General features: G+C 42.9%; 1 protein-coding gene across 1 annotated transcript in view; it reads left to right on the forward strand.

The window, feature by feature from the left end:
• The window catches only part of LOC311233659 (ryanodine receptor 1-like), a gene marked incomplete at both ends in the record, with an annotated part of 453,326 nt that overhangs the window by 116,749 nt on the left and 316,550 nt on the right, over positions 1-20,027 (forward strand). The window contains one exon of the mRNA XM_084320641.1: positions 17,741-17,982. Coding sequence (XP_084176767.1) covers positions 17,741-17,982 — 242 coding nt within the window. The remainder of the gene's footprint in view (positions 1-17,740; positions 17,983-20,027) is intronic.

Below are 20,027 nucleotides of genomic sequence, written 5' to 3' on the forward strand. Positions count from 1 at the left end.
TGGCGATCAAATAATTGGAATATTCTTTTTGGAGTACATCCTAGTCAAGGTAAGGGCTATGTTGAAGTTAGATGTTATGTATGATTGCATGTAACTGTCTAACTGTTTCCACAAGAGGGCGCTATAGGCGTAGCTACTGAAGCTGACGCCAGGTGAGAGGTATAAAAGGAGATGTTACCTCCCCCCTCACTCTCTTCCTCCGTCGCTCTCACAAGAGAAGGTCTCATGTGTACTGTTGGGTGCAATGTGAAATAAACCACGCCAAAGGCTAAAGAGAAACCTTGTCGTCATGAACATATTATTGTCGCTCCATAGCTGACTCTGTCAACAGGTTATGGGCCCAGATCACGCAGGGGCGAAATAATAAGGGTAGTAAGTTTAGCTGAAGTATAGGCCAGTTTAGCACCGGGAGCACTGCGTGGCTAAGGCTAGGCTAATGGGAGCTAAAGCTACGCCTACCATCAAAAGAGGATGGCGACCAAAGGAAGGAGCAAATGGCCCTCGTTCAACGTAAGAGCAGAGGACTATGAGCTCTGGGAAGAGTGAATGTTGTGCTGCATGCACGGTGTGGGACTGAAGACAACGATCTTGAAGGCCCCCACGGGAGAAGTAACGGCGGCCGCACAAGCCCTGGACGCGTGAACACTTAAGGTAACTAACTTGCGTTCAGCGTTTCTCTGATTGGCCACGACGCCCACGTGACCGCGCGCTAGCACGGCCCCTTATCCACGCCTGCCGCTCTGTGTGTTGCAGCGCACGGCAGAGGTCCCTGTGTGTTCTCGCCTTCCTCAATTTATACGCATGGAAGTATTGACTACGCCGTAACGAATCATTAAAAAAAGATACCGTTAACTGGAATATGTTGTGCCTTTACACATATGTTGGATTATGTAATTGGTTTGTCATGACAAACAAATAAAAAAATCGCGATTTACCCGGTGGCTACAACAACACACAGTGACTGCATGTAGTCACTGTGTGTTGTTGTAGCCACCGGGTAAATCGCGATTTTTTTTATTTGTTTGTCATGACAAACCAATTACATAATCCAACATATGTGTAAAGGCACAACATATTCCAGTTAACGGTATCTTTTTTTAATGATTCGTTACGGCGCAATCAATACTTCCATGCATTCGGGACCTCCATGTTTTGGGGGTATTCATCAGACAAATCGGATCCAAGATTCGGCTCCCATCAATCGGGCAAGAACTGCGGGTTTTCAGCCTCTCTCCTCTCTCCTCTCTCCTGGAGCTTAAGGGGGAGCTTAGTATTCCTGCCTCTGAGGAGGTGGCTACAACAACACACAGTGACTACATGCAGTCACTGTGTGTTGTTGTAGCCACCGGGTAAATAATTTTTTTTATTTGTTTGTCATGACAAACCAATTACATAATCCAACATATGTGTAAAGGCACAACATATTCCAGTTAACGGTATATTTTTAAAATTATTCGTTACGGCGTAGTCAATACTTCCATGCGTATAAATTGAGGAAGGCGAGAACACACAGGGACCTCTGCCGCGCGCTGCAACACACAGAGCGGCAGGCGTGGATAAGGGGGCGTGCTAGCGCGTGGTCACGTGGGCGTCGTGGCCAATCAGAGAATGATTGATTTGATTTGATTTTTATTTAGTACATACAATTTATACAATAGTATAAAAACAAGGGGTACAAGGATAACATGTGAAAGTCTGTCGACTTGTTTCCAACATGGTCCCAAGAAGAATACAATAAATCACAAAGAAAGAGTTAAGAAGATAAAATAGATACAACAAGTAGATAAAATAGACAACACAATTTTCTGAAAGAACCTCATTACAGCATGTCATGTTCCTGTTCTTCAAGAGTGGTGGCCAAGCACCCTCTGCAACCTATTGTTGCAGATGTCGCTTCACACCCCTCTTGAAGACAGCAATAGTGGGGGAGTTTTGGATGGCCCTGGGCAGAGAGTTCCACAGCCGGCAGGCTGTAGACAGAAAGCCATTCTGTGAATAGGACCCCTTTCTAGGCTCATAAACTGAGAGCTGTCCAGACCGTAACTGTCATCCGTGGACCTGGCCACGCAGGACAATACGAGAGCATAAATATCTGGGAGCAGATCCATTTAACATTTTATACATATGTCCCAGTTTCAGAAAGGAGACCCTCTGCTCCACGAAACGCTGAACGCAAGTTAGTTACCTTAAGTGTTCACGCGCCCTGGACACCAAGCAAAATGCCGACGCATACTGCGAGTTAGCACCACTGCTAGACGACACAAGCTTGGGGCTGATATTCCGCGACACTAAGGACAAAGGCCGAGAAAGCCTGAAAGTGTTGAGAGAACACTATATCGGACGGGGAAGACCCCGAATCGTATCCCTCTACATAACACTAACCGCGCTGAAGAAGGCGCACACAGAGACTGTGACCGAGTACGTCATCAGAGCTGAGCAGATCATTACAGCGCTTAAGAGTGCAGGAGAAGCACCGAGCGATGGACTAATGATGGCGATGGTTATGAGAGGACTACCGGAGCTGTACAAACCGTTCACACTACTGGTGACACATGGTTCAGCGGACATGTCGCTGGGAGAGTTCAAGGTCAAGTTACGAAACTTTGAGGCCTCAGAAGACACACACCCAGTCCCCGCAGAGGCAGGATCGAGGGTGCTGAAGGCCCAGGCGGCACCGAGAGAGAAGACCAGACCCACGATGGAGCTGGCGTGTTGGCGATGCGGAGAAAAGGGGCTGTTTGGTGTAGCTTCGGCAAATCCACGGGGCACACAGACAAAGTGTGCAGAAAGAAACGTGACCAGAGCGCTCGGACAAGATGGCGGCTGTGGACAAGATGGCGGCTGTGGACAAGATGGCGACAACGGTGGACATGAGACGAGTCGAGACGACGCCCGGAGAGTAACGGGACGAGAGGACTTCATCTTCAGGGCTCAGACAGCGTACGTCACCCAGCCAACGCAGCAGCAGCAGGCCCAAAGGAAGGGACTGATCGTGGACACAGGTGCGTCGTCCCACGTCATCAACGACGGGAATCGATTCAAGAACTTTGACAACACCTTCGAGCCGGAGAGACACAGCATGGAGCTGACAGACGGGAAGCGCACTTACGGGTTGGCGCAAGGGAGAGGAGACACACAGGTATGCCTCATAGACAGTGAGGGGCGCCGGTGTACAGTGACGTTAAAGAATGCTCTCTACATACCCTCGTTCCCACAAGAACTATTCTCTGTAAAATCTGCTACTGACAACGGTGCCAAAGTGTTCTTCAATGAAGGTAAAGATGTTCTTGTAGAGCCTGACGGTACGCGATTTAACATACAGTAGAGGTGTACAAGAGAATGTATTATCTACAAACAGAGTGTAATGATGACGATAAGTGTAATAATAATGATATGTGTAATGTGACTGTCAGTCACGATATTCAGACATGGCATGAGATCATGGGTCATTGTAATTACGAGGATTTACTGAAACTGCAAGCAGTGACAGAAGGCATGCACATTAAAGGTGAAAAGCGTAGACCTGCAAAGAATGTGAAGTGTGCATGAAGGGGACGTTCACTCAATCGAGAAACAGAAGTCCCACAGAAAAAGTAAAGGTACCACTTGAGCTAGTCAACACAGATCTAGCCGGTCCAGTAAGCAACGAGTCCATAGGTGGCTTTAAATATGTACAGTATTTTACAGATGTGTGTACAGGGGCAGTGTTTGTTTACTTTCTCAAAGCAAAGAGTGACACACTCCAGGCCACGGAGAAATTCCTTGCAGATGTAGCCCCTTATGGCAACATAAGATGCTTGAGGTCCGACAACGGAACCGAGTTCACAAATAGAGAGTTCCAATCACTGTTGAGAAGGAACAAGATAAGACACAAGACGTCATGTCCTTATTCCCCTCACCAGAACGGGGTGGCAGAGAGGGAAGGACGTACTCTTTTCGAAATGGCTAGGTGTAAGCTAATAGATGGTAACTTACCTAAGAGTCTATGGCATTATGCGGTACAAGAAGCCGCTTACACCAGAAACAGATGTTTTACTAAGCACACAGGCACCACCCCGTATACAGCACTGACAGGAAAGAAGTGTAATCTAGCTAGAATGCACAAATTTGGATCAGTGTGTTATGCTTACCAGCAGGACAGAGGAAAGCTTGAGTCCAGATGTGAAAAAGGACTCTTTGTAGGGCACGACAAAGGAAGCCCCGCTTTTCTAGTCTATTATCCCGGTAAAGGGAAAGTGCAAAAACACAGGCTAGTAAAATTTGTCACAAAGACAACATGTGAGAACGAGACACAGACAGAGGAGCCAGAGCTGGACTCCAGAGTAAGGTGTGAAGAAACAGAGACACCTCAGCCTAGTGTACTGAGCACAGTCATGCAGACAGACAGTCAGCAACCCCCAGAGGATGATGACGAGGAGCACCCGAGGGTGACGTCACGTGCCTCATGCAGTGGGAGGTATCCCTCACGGGAACACAAACCCCCAAAGTATCTGAAAGACTATGCCCAGAGAGGAAGTGATGAGGATGACAGTACACTTACCAGCATTGATTACTGCTACAGAGTAGTGAGTGGAGTACCTCAGACCTTTAAAGAGGCGATGGCGTCCCCTGAATCAAGAAAATGGGAGAGAGCAATGGATGAGGAGATGAGGTCCCTAGAGGACAACCACACCTTTACTCTAACCAAGTTACCAGAGGGCAGACAGACAGTGGGAGGAAAATGGGTGTACACAATCAAGGAGGGTATTGAAGGCCACAACAAGTACAAAGCCAGGTTTGTAGCTAAAGGCTACGAGGAGAAAGGAGAGAAGCTAGTGTGTAAGCTAGAAAAACCCAAATTACAGAAGTGGATTCCATGTTTAAATACAGAAGTGGATCAATGTTTAAATACAGAAGAGGATCAATGTTTAAATACAGAAGTGGATGATTTGATCATCGCAGCGGACAACACTAGAAACCTAGAGCAGGTGAAAAGTATGCTCTCCACCAGATTCAAAATGAAAGACCTAGGCAGGTTAAAACATTTTCTAGGCATGGACTTCGAACAGTCTACCAGTTGTGTAAAAATATCCCAGAAGAGATATGTGGAAAAGATGCTGAAACGTTTTGACATGCAAGAATGTAGAACAAGGGAAACACCATGTGATCAAAAACTAGACTACCAAGAGGATGCTCAGAAATTGACAGATGTAAAAATGTACAGAGAAGCTGTATGTAGCCTCATATATTTGACAACATGTACTCGCCCTGACCTATGTTTTGTAGTGAGTAAATTGTCACAGCATTTTGCTGACCTCACAGAGGAGCACTGGATTACAGCAAAACATGTTTTTCGTTATCTCAAAGGTACAGCAGATAAACAGCTTTGTTTCAGAAAGAGCAGTGAGGGCTTAGGGCTTAAAGCCTACAGTGATGCATATTGGGCGGCAGACGCCACAGACAGAAGAAGTACCACAGGGTATTGTGTGAGTTTGAACAAAGACAGCTCACTGGTTTCGTGGAAAACAAAGAAACAGCCCACAGTGGCACTGTCAACTTGTGAAGCCGAATACATGGCTCTAGCTATGACAATACAGGAATGTATTTATCTAGAACTGCTCAAAGGAATGGATACCTATGTATATAAGAAAACTGTTGTTTATGAAGACAACCAGGGAACCCTGTGTGCCGACAGAGGTGTAAACATGTGGATATAAAATATAATTTCATCAGATCTGTCAGGGAAGAAAGGATGACACTTGTTTATTGTCCTACAGACGACATGGTAGCAGACGCTATGACAAAGCCTGTCTCCAAACTGAAATTGAGAAGATTTGCAGAGGTCATGTTTGGTGTGTAAATATTGCCTGTTATGTAATATTGACTGCCATATTCTTTTTGATATTCTGAACTGTATTATTTTCTTTGAAAATTGTTTTTGAAAGAGTTGTACAGTATACAAGACAACCATAAGTGGGCGTGTTGAAGTTAGATGTTATGTATGATTGCATGTAACTGTCTAACTGTTTCCACAAGAGGGCGCTATAGGCGTAGCTACTGAAGCTGACGCCAGGTGAGAGGTATAAAAGGAGATGTTACCTCCCCCCTCACTCTCTTCCTCCGTCGCTCTCACAAGAGAAGGTCTCATGTGTACTGTTGGGTGCAATGTGAAATAAACCACGCCAAAGGCTAAAGAGAAACCTTGTCGTCATGAACATATTATTGTCGCTCCATAGCTGACTCTGTCAACAGGCTATATGGTATCAATCTTGCGTTGATCCAAGAATCCCTTCCCCGCGATCCGAATGTATGTGTGTAATGTGTGTGTGTAACGTATTCCGTTGGTGATGATCGAAGCATAGAAAAACTACCCCCCCCCACCCTTTCATGCATTCATGATGAAACATAATACCGATAATATAGCGTTGACTTCAGATTGATTGTTGATACAGGCGAGGAATGCCACGGTTTCTAGTGAAATGCACTAAACGCTGCATAGCGTCGTTTTCTGGGATTAGACAGGATTTAAAAACTATACTCATATTCACCACGGTATAAAACGGGAATGTATGGATGATTTTTTATATTTTTTTCACAAATTGAACGATATATACTCGATGTCAAATGGGCAATAGTATTATATCCATAGCTATGATATTTAATATAGTTTGACCCCTGCAAACACCGCCATGTATTCCTATTCCTATTCTTTGGCCTTCTTACCACACAGTAAACAGCGACCTCTGGCGCTGATTGAGTTCAAGTACTAAAACAAAACAACAAGGGTTTACAAATACTAGGGTACAAACAAAATACAAAAAATTTACTACGAATTTAAATGTAAAGTTAAGATGGGGATCGGGAGGTAGAGCAGTCGTCTGGTAATCCGGAGGGTCCCGGTTCGATTCCCGCTCCTCCCGGGCACTGTGTCGAAGTGTCCTTGAGCAAGACACTTAACCCCTAATTGCTCCCGATGAGCAGCTTGGCACCTTGCATGGCTGCCTCCGCCGTCTGTGTGAGAATGTGTGTGTGAATGGGTCAAATGTGAGGAACAAATTGTAAAGCGATTTGGATAAAAACGCTATATAAATGCAGCCATTTACCATTTACAGATCCGTACAAAGACTAAAAAATCTAGTGCAAATAGTGATGAAGTATGAAGATGTGCAACATTTTGTTGACGTTATTTAATGTTAATGTTATTTAATAACACGTCATCCACAGGATGAATAATTTGCAGCAAAGATGTTCTGTACAAAGTCGATAGTGCTGAGTGTAGGGTAGGCGTGTGTCAAATTGCCATCAATTGGACCAAGCATGAGTGAAATGTGCTTTTCTGGACACTCAAATTGGCTGCAGCTCACCTGGTTAAAATGTACTAGGCTGCAGCTCACCTGGTTAAGATGTACTAGGCTGCAGCTCACCTGGTTAAGATGTACTAGGCTGCAGCTCACCTGGTTAAGATGTACTAGGCTGCAGCTCACCTGGTTAAGATGTACTAGGCTGCAGCTCACCTGGTTAAGATGTACTAGGCTGCAGCTCACCTGGTTAAGATGTACTAGGCTGCTGGTATGTCTCCACCATCTCCACCTCATCCCCTCGGATTGGTAAAAACAAGATTATAAACATCACAAAACAAACTGGTCAGACTACTGCCTGACCTTACTCCTAAAACCCACCTCACCCCTGCCCATTTTGACAACCTAGGATGGCTTAGAGTAGACGACAGAGTACAGCAACTTGCAATGGGCCTGGTCTACAAGATACACTACACCACTAATATACCCATGTACCTGTCGAAATACTTCCCAAAGGTCAGTGAATACCACGACCACAACACCACAAATCATGTTCAACCCAGATTTGGCTCAAACAAGGGACTAAACAAACTTCGCAATTATGCCACAACAATGTGGAACGCCCTACCCACAGCCTTAAAAGAATGTGAATCCCTACCCACCTTCAAAACCGCTCTCAAAGAGAACCTACGGGAGGCTGCAATTCGAAACTGGCCCCGGTAAATGTCCAAACCCCTCCCACCCAACCCCCTCCAATGTACAGTTTCTTCCCCCTCAAATGTATAGAAACTCTGTAAATAAACAGTACTGTATATTTGTATATCTTGTATGTCATAAATGTTATGATGAATAAAAAATGTGGGACCCTGATGGTCTGTATCCCCTTAACAATTGTGTTTTGAGCCGTACTGTATTGTACCCATCTGTTAATACAAATTTCAATCAATCAATCAATCAATCTCCTGTCTAGCAGCAGCATGCAATTTTAGGCTACAAGCCATCCAAATGTTTTATTGTGATTCTGGACTCTTTTAAATACTTTTTTCAAAGCATACAATGCTATTTTTATCATATTTTAAAGTAATATATAGAGAAGAGTTGCTGAGGTGTGGATGACTAACACCGAAAGAGATTTTTGATGGATTAATAATCCGGGCCTACTGTTCTACCACCATCCAACCTACCTGACTGTCTTCTATCCATTGTCAAAATCCACATACCAACTTCTACAGAGGGTAAGCATGTCCCCTCGCAAGATCAAAACAAGACAAAACATCTCTATTCAAGATGAGGACTATGTCTCTATGGAAAATGTGAAAGAAATGATGGATCAACAGAAATTATTCTATGTGGAAATGCTTAACAGGCAAGAGTCAAACTTCATGTCCTTCACCAAGCTGATCATGGAATCTACAACCACTAGAATTGATGGCATTATGAAATAGGTACATGAGGTCAGGTCCAGCCTTCAGTTCTCTCAAGCTCAAATTGATGACTTGAGAGTGATGGAGAAGAAACTTGGCTTATTTGAATCACAGCTCCAGTCATTCCAGTCCCTGCCCACTCAGGGTATGACCCCGGAAAGCAAAGACATCATATCCAAAATGGACTATCTGGAAAATCAGAGTCGAAGAAACAATGTAATTATTGATGGTCTGACTCAGGAAAATGTGTATGAGTCCTGGTCAGATACTGAGCAGATGGTCAGAGAATTCCTAAAAAACAAACTGAAAATTGATCCAAAGTCCATCGAAATCGAAAGAGCCCACCGCACTGGGAGTGTGAAACAGAACACTGATAAAGCAAGACCAATTGTTGTGAAACTCCTGAGGTTCAAGGATAAAGACCTCATACTTGCCAAGGCGAGAGCTCACCTCAAGAACACCTTCATTTATGTAAATGAGGACTTCTCTGACTTGTTAAGGAAGAAGAGAGCTGACCTCATTCCAGCAATGAAACAGGCAAGGGATGAAGGAAAGTATGCCGTCATTAACTATGACAGACTGGTGATCAAACCACGAAAGCCTCAGGGGGTGATTCCAACCACACAACACGAGTGAAAGTCAGTGGGAACCTACCATGCTATGATGACCCCTTTTAATGATCTTTTCTCCACCTATCTATCATGTCATCTTCCTCACACAACCAACTTGGCGCTCATCTCCAAACCTTCCCTACATCTGTCTCTGGTTCATTACATGTAAACTCCAACTCCAACCCATATGATCAAGTAAATTAACTTTTGAAGGACCCGCCCACTACGTTGCTTCAGTCAGAAAGTGAATCTCGGGACTCATCAACATCAAACCTTTTATTCAATAATGACCCTGACACACATTGTTTTGCTCAAATGAAACAAGTCTCTGGAATATCTGATTACTTCAGTGTGAACGAATTCAATTCCACTGTTGACCCTCAAAATACTAGGAGTGACTTTTCCCTCATTCATATCAATGTCCGCAGCCTGCCAAAAAACTATGATACTTTATGCCTTTGTTTGACTAACCTTGACTTCTCTTTTAGTGTAATAGGGCTTACTGAAACATGGCTGTCTAAAGACAATGCTGATTTGTATGAATTCAATAACTATAAGCATATTCATAGATGCAGAGAAGGCCAAAAGGGTGGGGGTGTTTCTCTATATCTCAATCCGAACATGGTGTATAAAGAAAGGCATGACATCGAAAAGTATTTAACCCTTTCTGCTGAGGCTGTGTTTGTTGAAACCCACCAGGCCATTATTGCATGTATTTATAGACCTCCCAGCTTTAGCTTGTCTGCATTCAATGCTGATCTAACAAATGTTCTGGATGTCATTTCCAAAGAAGGGAAAAAATGCTATTTAATGGGTGACCTAAATATCAATTTTATAAACCATAAGAATGATAACTCAACTAAGGAGTTTATTGACACAATGTATTCCCACTACTTTCATCCTATGATTGCAGTACCAACCAGAGTGACGGAGACATCTGCCACTCTGATTGACAATATCTTTACTAATGTGTTGGATAAGAGCATGAAATCAGGAGTTCTGTGCATGGATATTGCTGATCATTGTCCAATCTTTCTCATATTATATAGGGAACATGATAAGTCTCCATCTATGCTATATCCTAAATATAAGAGAAGCTTTAATGAAGCTAGTTTGACCAGGTTTGGACTAGTGGTCGGCGAGTATCCTCCACTCTGTTGATGCAAAAAAGTCTTTTACTTTGTTTTCTGAACGTATCTCCCAGGCCTATGACCTATGTTTTCCCCTTGTACAGGCATCTCCCAAGCCTCATCATAAACTGATCAAACCATGGATAACCCCAGCTATTATCAGATCCCTAAATAGTACTAAACGTAGATTGTATAAAAAATATCTTCTCAATCCCACTCCATTTTATCTTGCTCAATTTAGGAACTATAGAAATAAATTAAACCACATTATCAGAGGAGCTAAAAAGCATTACTACAATATGGAATTATCTAAAAACAAAAATAACACGACTCTCTTATGGAGAACAATTTACTCTATCCTCAACAAAAAAAATAAACGTAATCAGTTGCCTAATGAATTTAAGGTTGATGGGGATATTATCACTGACCCGCAATTAATTGCCAATAACTTTAATAACTTTTTCTCAGAAGTTGGTCCAACACTGGCTGCAAAGATTCCATTTAGTAACCATAGTCCCCTTCAGTTTATGAATCCTCCAATTAATGACAGTTTTAATTTCTTGCCGGTTACAGAGGATGAGGTTCGGGAGATCTTGATCAACCTGGGGGACTCTTCTCCGGGTTATGATGGTATTGGAGGCAGATTACTGATATCCATTCAAGAATCCATTGTGAATGAATGAATGAATGAAAACTTTATTTAACAGATTGCAGAATGGGTACAATACAGTACGGCTCAATACATACAATTGTTAAGGGGATGCAGACCTGAGAAAGACGTTTGTCTTGTTTCCATCAGGGTCCCCCATTTTCAATTCATATAGACATTTATGACATACATAACATACATGACATTTATGGCATAGGGACATATAGGTATTTAGTACTGATACATTTGTGACATAGGCGGTATTCAAATATACAGTACTGTTACCCCTAGATCCTGACAGAGTATATACATATGATGGGGAGGGGACTGTACATTAGGAGGGGGTGGGTGGGTGGGAGGGGAATATACATACGGCGGGGAGGGAATATATACATGCGGTGGGGAGGAGACTGTCTATTAGGAGGTGGTGGGGGTTTTGGGCATTTACGGTGGCCAGTTTCGAATTGCAGCCTCCCGTAGGTGCTCTTTAAGGGCGGTTTTGAATGTGGGCAGGGATTCACATTCCTTTACAGCTTTGGGTAGGGCGTTCCACATTGTTGTGGCATAATTGCGAAACGTGTTTAGTCCCTTGTTTGAGCCGAATCTGGGTTTAACATGATTTGTTGAGCTTCCTCTGGTGTAGTGGTTGTGGTATTCACTGACCTTTGGGAAGTATTTTGACATGTACATGGGCACCCCGGTCGTATAGTGTATCTTGTAGACCAGGCCCATTGCAAGTTGCTGTACTCTGTCGTCTACTCTAAGCCATCCTAGGTTGGCAAAGTGGGCAGGGGTGAGGTGGGTTCTGGGGTTCAGGTCAAGTAGTAGTCTGACCAGTTTGTTTTGTGATGTTTGTAATTTTGTTTTAAGCGCCTTTGAGGTGCTTTGGTACCATGAGGTGCACGCATAGTCATAGTACCCTTGAATGAGTGCTCCTGCCAGAGTCCTCAGGGTATTCTTGTTTACCAGAGAGGAGATCCGGTACAAGAATCTAGTTCGTTGGTTGACTTTTTTTATTACATTGGATGCCATTTTGTCACAGGAAAGATTTGCCTCTAGGATGGAACCCAGGTAGGTAATTTCGTCTTTCCTTGTGACAATATTGTCACCCACTGTAACTGAGAAGCCGTCGGTCTTGCTGAGTTTGTTATTTGAACCGAAGAGAATGGACTCTGTTTTGCCCATGTGTAATGATAGTTTGTTATCAGCGAGCCATATGCAGATTTTGCCTAGTTCCGTGCTGAGGGTTTTTTCAACCTGCAATTTGTTCTTGTCAGAGACCAGCAGGGCTGAGTCGTCCGCAAACAGGAACAAGTTGCAGTCACAGGCTGACGACATGTCATTTGCATAAATTAGGAAGAGTAGCGGTCCTAGTATGCTTCCTTGTGGAACACCACAGCTCACTGTGAGGGGGGGGGATAGAGTACCGTTTACCTCTACCATCTGTTCTCTCCCCTCCAGGTAGGATTGCATCCAGCTCACTGATAGGCTATCAAAACCAATTGCTTTTAGCTTGTCCATTAGAATGGAGTGATTGACAGTGTCGAAGGCCTTTTGTAGGTCCAGCATGACCATGCCGCAGTATTTGCCAGCGTCCACCTCTTGTTTGATGTGGTCGTTCAAATAGAGGAGGCATGTGTCAGTGGAGTGGGACGTTCTGAAGCCAGATTGGAATTCGTAGATTAGGTTTTCTTCCGCCAGGTACTTTTCGACCTGTTCGTAGACTATTTTCTCCATGACTTTCGAGATGGAGGTAAGAATAGAAACAGGGCGGTAGTTGCCTGGGTCTAATTTGCTGCCCTTTTTGTGTAGAGGGGTCACTCTCGCAATTTTGAAGTCCTTGGGGACGTGCCCCTGTTTTATAGAGAGGTTTATTATGTGTGTGATGACTGGGGTGATGGCGGCTGCTGCGTCTCTGAGGAATTTGGAGGGGATGTTGTCATGGCCAGTGGCCTTGTTAGGTTGGAGGGCGCTCAATTTTTTGAGTACCTCATCGGTTGTTACCATTTCAAGTTTGAAGTCGTCTTTGTGGACCCCTAGGTTTTTGTAGTATGCTACTATGTGTTCTACCCCATAATGCCCTGAGTGGGAGGGTAGTTTGTTTACCAGTGTTGTGGCTATGTTTGTGAAGAAGATGTTTAAGTAATTGGCTACATCCAGCTTGTCTGTGATGAGCGTGTTGTCCGTCTTTATGTTTATGTTTGAGAATCTGGTTTTAAGTTTTTTACTGCAGCCTAGTTGATTATTGAGTAATTTCCAAAGTTCGCGGGGTATGTTTTTGTTTTCCTCAGTTTTGTCGTTGATGAAATTTCTTTTTGCGGTTCTGATCATGGTGTTTACGTCATTTCTTAGTCTGTTTCTTTGGATTTTTAGTTCAACCACGTGGGCTTGGAGTTCACTGTTTGAGCTTTTGGAAAGCTTTGTCTGACTTTTATGAAGTTCAGAGCATTTTTTGTCTCTGGTTTTCATAGCGGCCAGTGAAGCCATTATGTCATATTTTTAATACATCACTGGAGAAGGGAATCGTCCCACAGGAACTTAAAATAGCTAAGATCATCCCTATTTATAAAGATGATGACCCAGCCGTCTTCAACCATTACAGACCTATATCCATCCTTCCTACCTTGTCAAAAATACTTGAAAAGCTTGTCTATAAAAGATGAATTGAACATCTTAATAAGCACAATATTATTTACACTCACCAGTACGGGTTCAGAAAGAAACATGCAACATATATGGCAATAACACATCTAATTAATGAAATATACAAAGCTAAAGACAGAAAGGAAAACACTATAGGTATTTTTTTATACTTATCAAAGGCATTTGATACAGTCAATCACAATATCCTCCTGCAGAAGCTCTCACATCTTGGAATAAAAAACAATGCACTGCTATGGTTCACCAGTTACCTTAAAGATAGACATCAGTCTGTATCCTATAATGGGATAAATTCTCCTTTTCTTCCTTTACTTTGCGGTCTGCCCCAAGGTTCAATTATTGGGCCTTTGTTATTTTTGTTATATATCAATGACCTCCCTAACGTCTCAGACAGGCTGTCGAAAATGTTATTTGCAGATGACACGAGTGTATTCTATTCACATAAAGATCCTGATACCATCATTAGGGTCATAAATGAAGAACTTAACAAACTATCAATTTGGTTTAAATGCAACAAATTATCACTAAACATTAAAAAAACGAATTAAAATTTTTTTGGTCTCAAATCTGTGATTTTTAACTCCTCATCTAAAGTAGTGATCAATGACATCCCCATAGCTAGGGTGTGTTCTACACGATTCCTTGGTGTTCTGCTTGATGAATCCCTATCATGGAAACCTCATATCACAGCCATAACTACAAAAATGGCCAAGAGTATTGGTATTCTTGGAAAAACACGTCACTTGCTGAGCACCGAGGTTGCCACAATGTTATATTACTCTATGGTTTACCCATATATCAATTACTGTAATTTAGTTTGGGGTAGTACTCATCAGACCAAACTTGAGCCCATATACCGTCTGCAGAAACGAGCTCTAAAAATAATCAGCTGTGTTCAACGAAGTCATTCTTCTCAGCCTCTATTCCATAAGTTAGGTATACTCGGTGTTTATCAAGTGAATCATCTTCAGACTGGTTTATTTGTGCATAGTTCTTTAAACAGAGCCCTTCCCCCTTTTTTTCATGACATGTTTGCCCACAATCACCAAATTCATAATTACCCCACACGTAGTTCCTGTTTGCTTAGACCACCCTTTTCCCGCACTTCCCAATCTCAGTTTTGTTTGCTCTACCGAGGGTCAAAGTTGTGGAACTCTTTGCCTCCACATATTTTGGGATTTTCTTTTCTGAAATTCAAAAGAGCACTGAAATCTCATCTCCTAGATCACCAATATTTCCCATATGGACTTCCTTTACAAACTGTGGTCTGATGGCTTATTGTATTTTGTTATTGTATTTTCGTTTTATTATATATTCTTCCAGTCATTAATTGTTTTCTCTATACCAGAAATCGTATGGCATGGGTGCCTGCTTCGGTCTCTATGTAGGCCTGCTTGTGTGTGTTTGTTTGTTTGTTGGGGGGGGGGGGGGGGGGGGGATTTATATTTTATCTTGATATAATGTAATTTTGCTTCCTGGTGAATGCCACATGCAAGCCCCTTGAGGGTTTTTAGGCAATTCTCCTACACATCCATTGTGGATTATATTGTATTATATATGTAATTGTTTTGTAATGTGTAAATAAACAAACAAACAAACAAGTCCACCACCAGCTCCTTGGTCTTGCTGATGTTGAGTTGGAGGTTGTTGCTGTCACTCCACCCTACACAGCTCTCCGCCAGCTCTGTACTCGTCCTCATTGTCATCTGTGATATAACTTACAATGGAGGAGTCATCTGAGATCAAATTTGCTGACGACACAGTAGTGGTGGGCCTGATCTCTGCAAACGACGAGAGGGCCTACCTGGAAGAGGTCAAGGTCCTGGCGGGATGGTGCCAGGAGAACAGACTCTCCCTGAACGTCAGCAAAACAAAGGAGATGATTGTGGACTTTAGGAGGTCGGGGGTCAAGGACTACAGCCCCCTCAGCATCGATGGGGCACCGGTTGAGAGAGTGAACAGTTTTAAGTACCTCGGAGCCCACATATCCGAGGACTTGACATGGACCACACACATTGACAGTGTTGTGAAGAAGGCACGACAACGCCTCTACTTCCTCAGGCGCCTAAGGAAGTTCCAAGTCAGTCAGAAGATCCTTAAGAACTTCTACTCATGTACAATAGAGAGCATCCTGACTGGCAACATCACCTCCTGGTTTGGGAATAGCACTGCACAAGACCGAAGCAGACTACAAAGAGTGACACGTTCAGCGGAACGCACAATTGGAGGGGGGCTTCCCACCCTCCAGAACATTTACAACAAGTGGTGCAGGGGTAAGGCTAAGAGAATCATTAAGGACTCCAGCCACCCGAACAACTGCCTCTTTGAACTGCTGCGGTCAGGCAAGCGATACCGGAGTCTCAAGGCGAGCACAGAAAGACTCAGAAGAAGCTTCTATCTCCAGGCCATCAGGCTGCTCAACGAACAATAAACACTATGCAACAACCATCAAATGCACACAGCACACACATCCACACGCACACACTCACTTTAAACAAACAACACACTGCAGCACCCACTCTCCACACTTTAGATCACCTAAACACACTTTATATTTATTTGTAAAGGATTTGCACTACAACTCGTACACCTTACTGTAAATTGTACCTAAATTGTACCTCATCCCATTTCTGCTTTGCACTATATAGTATTGTATATTAGTACACTGCATATTATATTGTATTGTATGGTAACTCAGTTACTTCTAGTCTGCATCGAACATTGTACATATGTCTATACTGAACACTGTGACCTCTATTTTTACTTCTTTTTACATGCTACTTATTTTATTTCATACTTATCTTGTCTAGCACAGTCTCTGGAGCGTAACAGTAAGAAGCATTTTGTATAAAAGTATTCTGTACTTCTGTATGACAACTATTAAAGAAACTTGAGAACTTCTGTAGGTGGCACCCACTGAGTTATGGCAGAAGTCTGAGGTGTAGAGGGTGAACAGGAAGGGTGAAAGCACAGTTCCTTGGGGGGTGCCGGTGTTGCTCATCAGCAAATCTGACTGACTGCCCTGAGTGTCTGTTGGTGAGTCCGTGATCCAGGCCACCAGGCCATGCTCCAGCTGCATCACCGTGAGCTTCTCCGCTAGCCACAAAGGCTAGATGATGTTGAAGGCGCTGGAGAAGTCAAAGAACATGATTCTCACTGAGCTGAGCAGCTTCTCCAGGTGCATGTAGGCTCTGTGGAGCATGGAGATGATGGCATCCTCAACCTCAATGTTTGCCTGGTATGCAAACTGGTCAGGGGAGTCACGCACCAGGGGCTTGAGGTGTTGCAGGACCAGCCTCTCAAAGGTCTGCATGACATGTGACATCAGAGCAACTGGCCTGTAGTTGTTGAGGGTGCTAGGGCGTCCCTTCTTGGGCACCGGGACAATGTATAAGGTCGTCCAGAGCTGGGGCACCCTCTCCAGCCTCTGTCAGCTGCGCATGCCTTGAGCACCCTGGGGTTGGTGTTGTCTGCTCCTCTGGCCTTGTTTACACTGATCACACGACGTACTAGGCTGTTTCTCACCTGACTAAGATGTACTAGGCTGTTTCTCACCTGGCTAAGATGTACTAGGCTGTTTCTCACCTGACTAAGACGTACTAGGCTGTTTCTCATCTGACTAAGACGTACAGTACTAGGCTGTTTCTCATCTGACTAAGACATACTAGGCTGTTTCTTACCTGACTAAGACGTACTAGGCTGTTTCTCACCTGGTTAAGATGTACTAGGACAAACTAGGTTGTTTCGGAGGCCTTTTGATTTTATTCATTTGTTTTACATTTTCATTACATTACATTTTCATGTATTTGATTGAATTGGAGTGGAGAGAGCTGCAGCCAACTATGCTGCTAAATGTCTTTACTGTGCTTCTTGGAGGGAAACATCATCATGTAGCTCATCTACTTTGAGTCTGACTGTGCACAAGCACATTGGAGTTGTTCTGCATGGCATGTAAGCTATTCTTACCTTCATATTTCTATTTCCCCAGCACTAGACCCAATATCTTCCTGGGAACGTGTGAAGGCTCCACCCAGTATAAGAAGTGGTATTTTGAGGTGATGGTGGACCGTGTGGAGGCCTTCCTAACAACTCAACCCTTCCACCTGCGAGTGGGCTGGGCCCTGACCGAGGGCTACAGCCCCTACCCTGGGGGAGGCGAGGGCTGGGGGGGCAACGGGGTGGGGGATGACCTCTACTCCTACGGCTTCGACGGACTCCACCTCTGGTCAGGTAGAGTATAGTCTCAGCATGAACATGACGTTTCACGAGTTCAATGCACACAATGACAACAGACACAAAGGATAGGTTTAATGGATTCCACACATGTAGGGTTAGAAATGTAAAAAAAAAAAATCAGGGCTTTTTTGCCCCCCTTAATTGATTTTCGGGGGGAAATTAACATAAGAATTATAAAACATTGTCGAAACTTACCATATGCCATTTTGTGGCTGCGGCTGTCTTGGTGGCGCAAAGCGCTGTATTATTTTTTTTACAGTCTTCGTCCCTATGTTTGAAAACGTATAGTTAATGTCTCCATATATAGGGCTCCACGCTAACCTTTTTCCCAAGGAGCACATGTGCTCCTAAATAAAATTTAAATAAATAAAATCAAAATAAAAGTTTAGGAGCACACGAACAATTTTCACTGTTCTCCTAAATTTCTTTAAGTAACACAGAGTTTATTAACAAACTATTTATTACATGCATATTATACTGTGCGTGTGCATACTAAGGGCCAAACATCTGTGCAAATATACCACCAAAATCACACATTGGCCCATGCCTACTAGACGCAAAGGATATCAGTTGTCAAGCTGCTTTTGTATGTTGTAGTGTTGTCACGATACCAACATCTTGACTTTGATACAGATAGGAAAGGTAATGGAATATATTATTAGATGACAGAACATGGAAAATGATTTATACAATTATTTAATTCATTATAATTGAAACACTATTGAATAATAGTTAATGCAATTATTCTGTTACAGCTACTGAGCTATAAGTTATACTATAGCTACTGTGCATCAATATCTTCCTTTTGAATGAAATCGGTTCAGGAGAGAGAGATGTAGAGAGGGAGAGAGAGCGAGACACACACACACAGATATTCTCAGCCCCCACTTCCCTCACTATGCCTCTGTTCCCAGTGATGGCTTACTTGTGCGTGTGTGTGTGCAAACGGGAACGGGACACACATCTGTTTGCATGTGTTTGCTAGCGTTATCATCCGTCAATATAACGTTATCCGCCTCAGTAACATTAGCTGCCTCGCCGGATTCCTCTTTCGATCAAAATAAAAATGAATGAGCTTCATGGCTGGCTGAATTTATAGCGTTGTCTGAATGTATAACTTGCCTATGCCGGTACCGTGACTTTCTTTTCCAGTGTGTACTGTGTTATCGTTTCATTTCTCTCATGAAACCAGTCGCATCACCACAGGAAACTCTACTGTGATTGGAACGTTTATGCGGCTTGTGGAATGTGAGACTTGTAGTTTCTGAACGATTAGCAGCGGAGTGAAAAAGGCACAACTGAGTTTGTAATCTTCACTCGCACACTAAGCGAGTAAATAATTTTTCCGGTTGGCACACACATAGTTTTAGGGGCAAATGCGAGTGAAATGCGAGCACTGTAGAGCATATATATAATTATATATGAATGAATGAAAACGTTTATTTTTTAACATGTATTCTCCATATTCCTCCAAACAATTCACGGTATTTAGCTCCGTCAAACAGAACAATCATAACAACAACAAATGTAAAACATTTAATTTAAAAACAAAAAAAACATAAAAAAAGGAATTATAAACAAAAAGTCAAGAGCAATGTATTTAGTTAGCAGACATGTTCAAAAAAGGAGTAGAGGGAAGCTAAGCGTATTGGTCCCTACCCCCTTACATTTGTTCTTCCATTAATTTGACTAGATATAACATAATTTAGTATAATACAATATAGAATATACTTTTAATTATAGTACGAAAAGAAAAAAACTTGATTCACTTGACAGCAGTGAATACAGTACAGCACTACATAACACAATATAACATAACTTTGTTTATCCTCATTACTCATTTCTGTATTTCTCTAATGTGTATTTTTTAAGCTGCTTTTTAAATTGTGCCATATGTTTACTCAGTTTGATGTATTCAGGTAAATTATTCCACAACTTCACTCCACAAACAGATATGCACATGCTTTTCAGCGTAGTGTGTACCATTGGTTGTTTAAGATTCCCTCTCCCTCTTAAGTTATATTCTCCTTCCCTGTCTC

Source organism: Notolepis coatsorum (genome assembly GCF_963971535.1).
Source record: "Notolepis coatsorum genome assembly, chromosome: 8".
NCBI classification, from domain to species: domain Eukaryota; kingdom Metazoa; phylum Chordata; class Actinopteri; order Aulopiformes; family Paralepididae; genus Notolepis; species Notolepis coatsorum.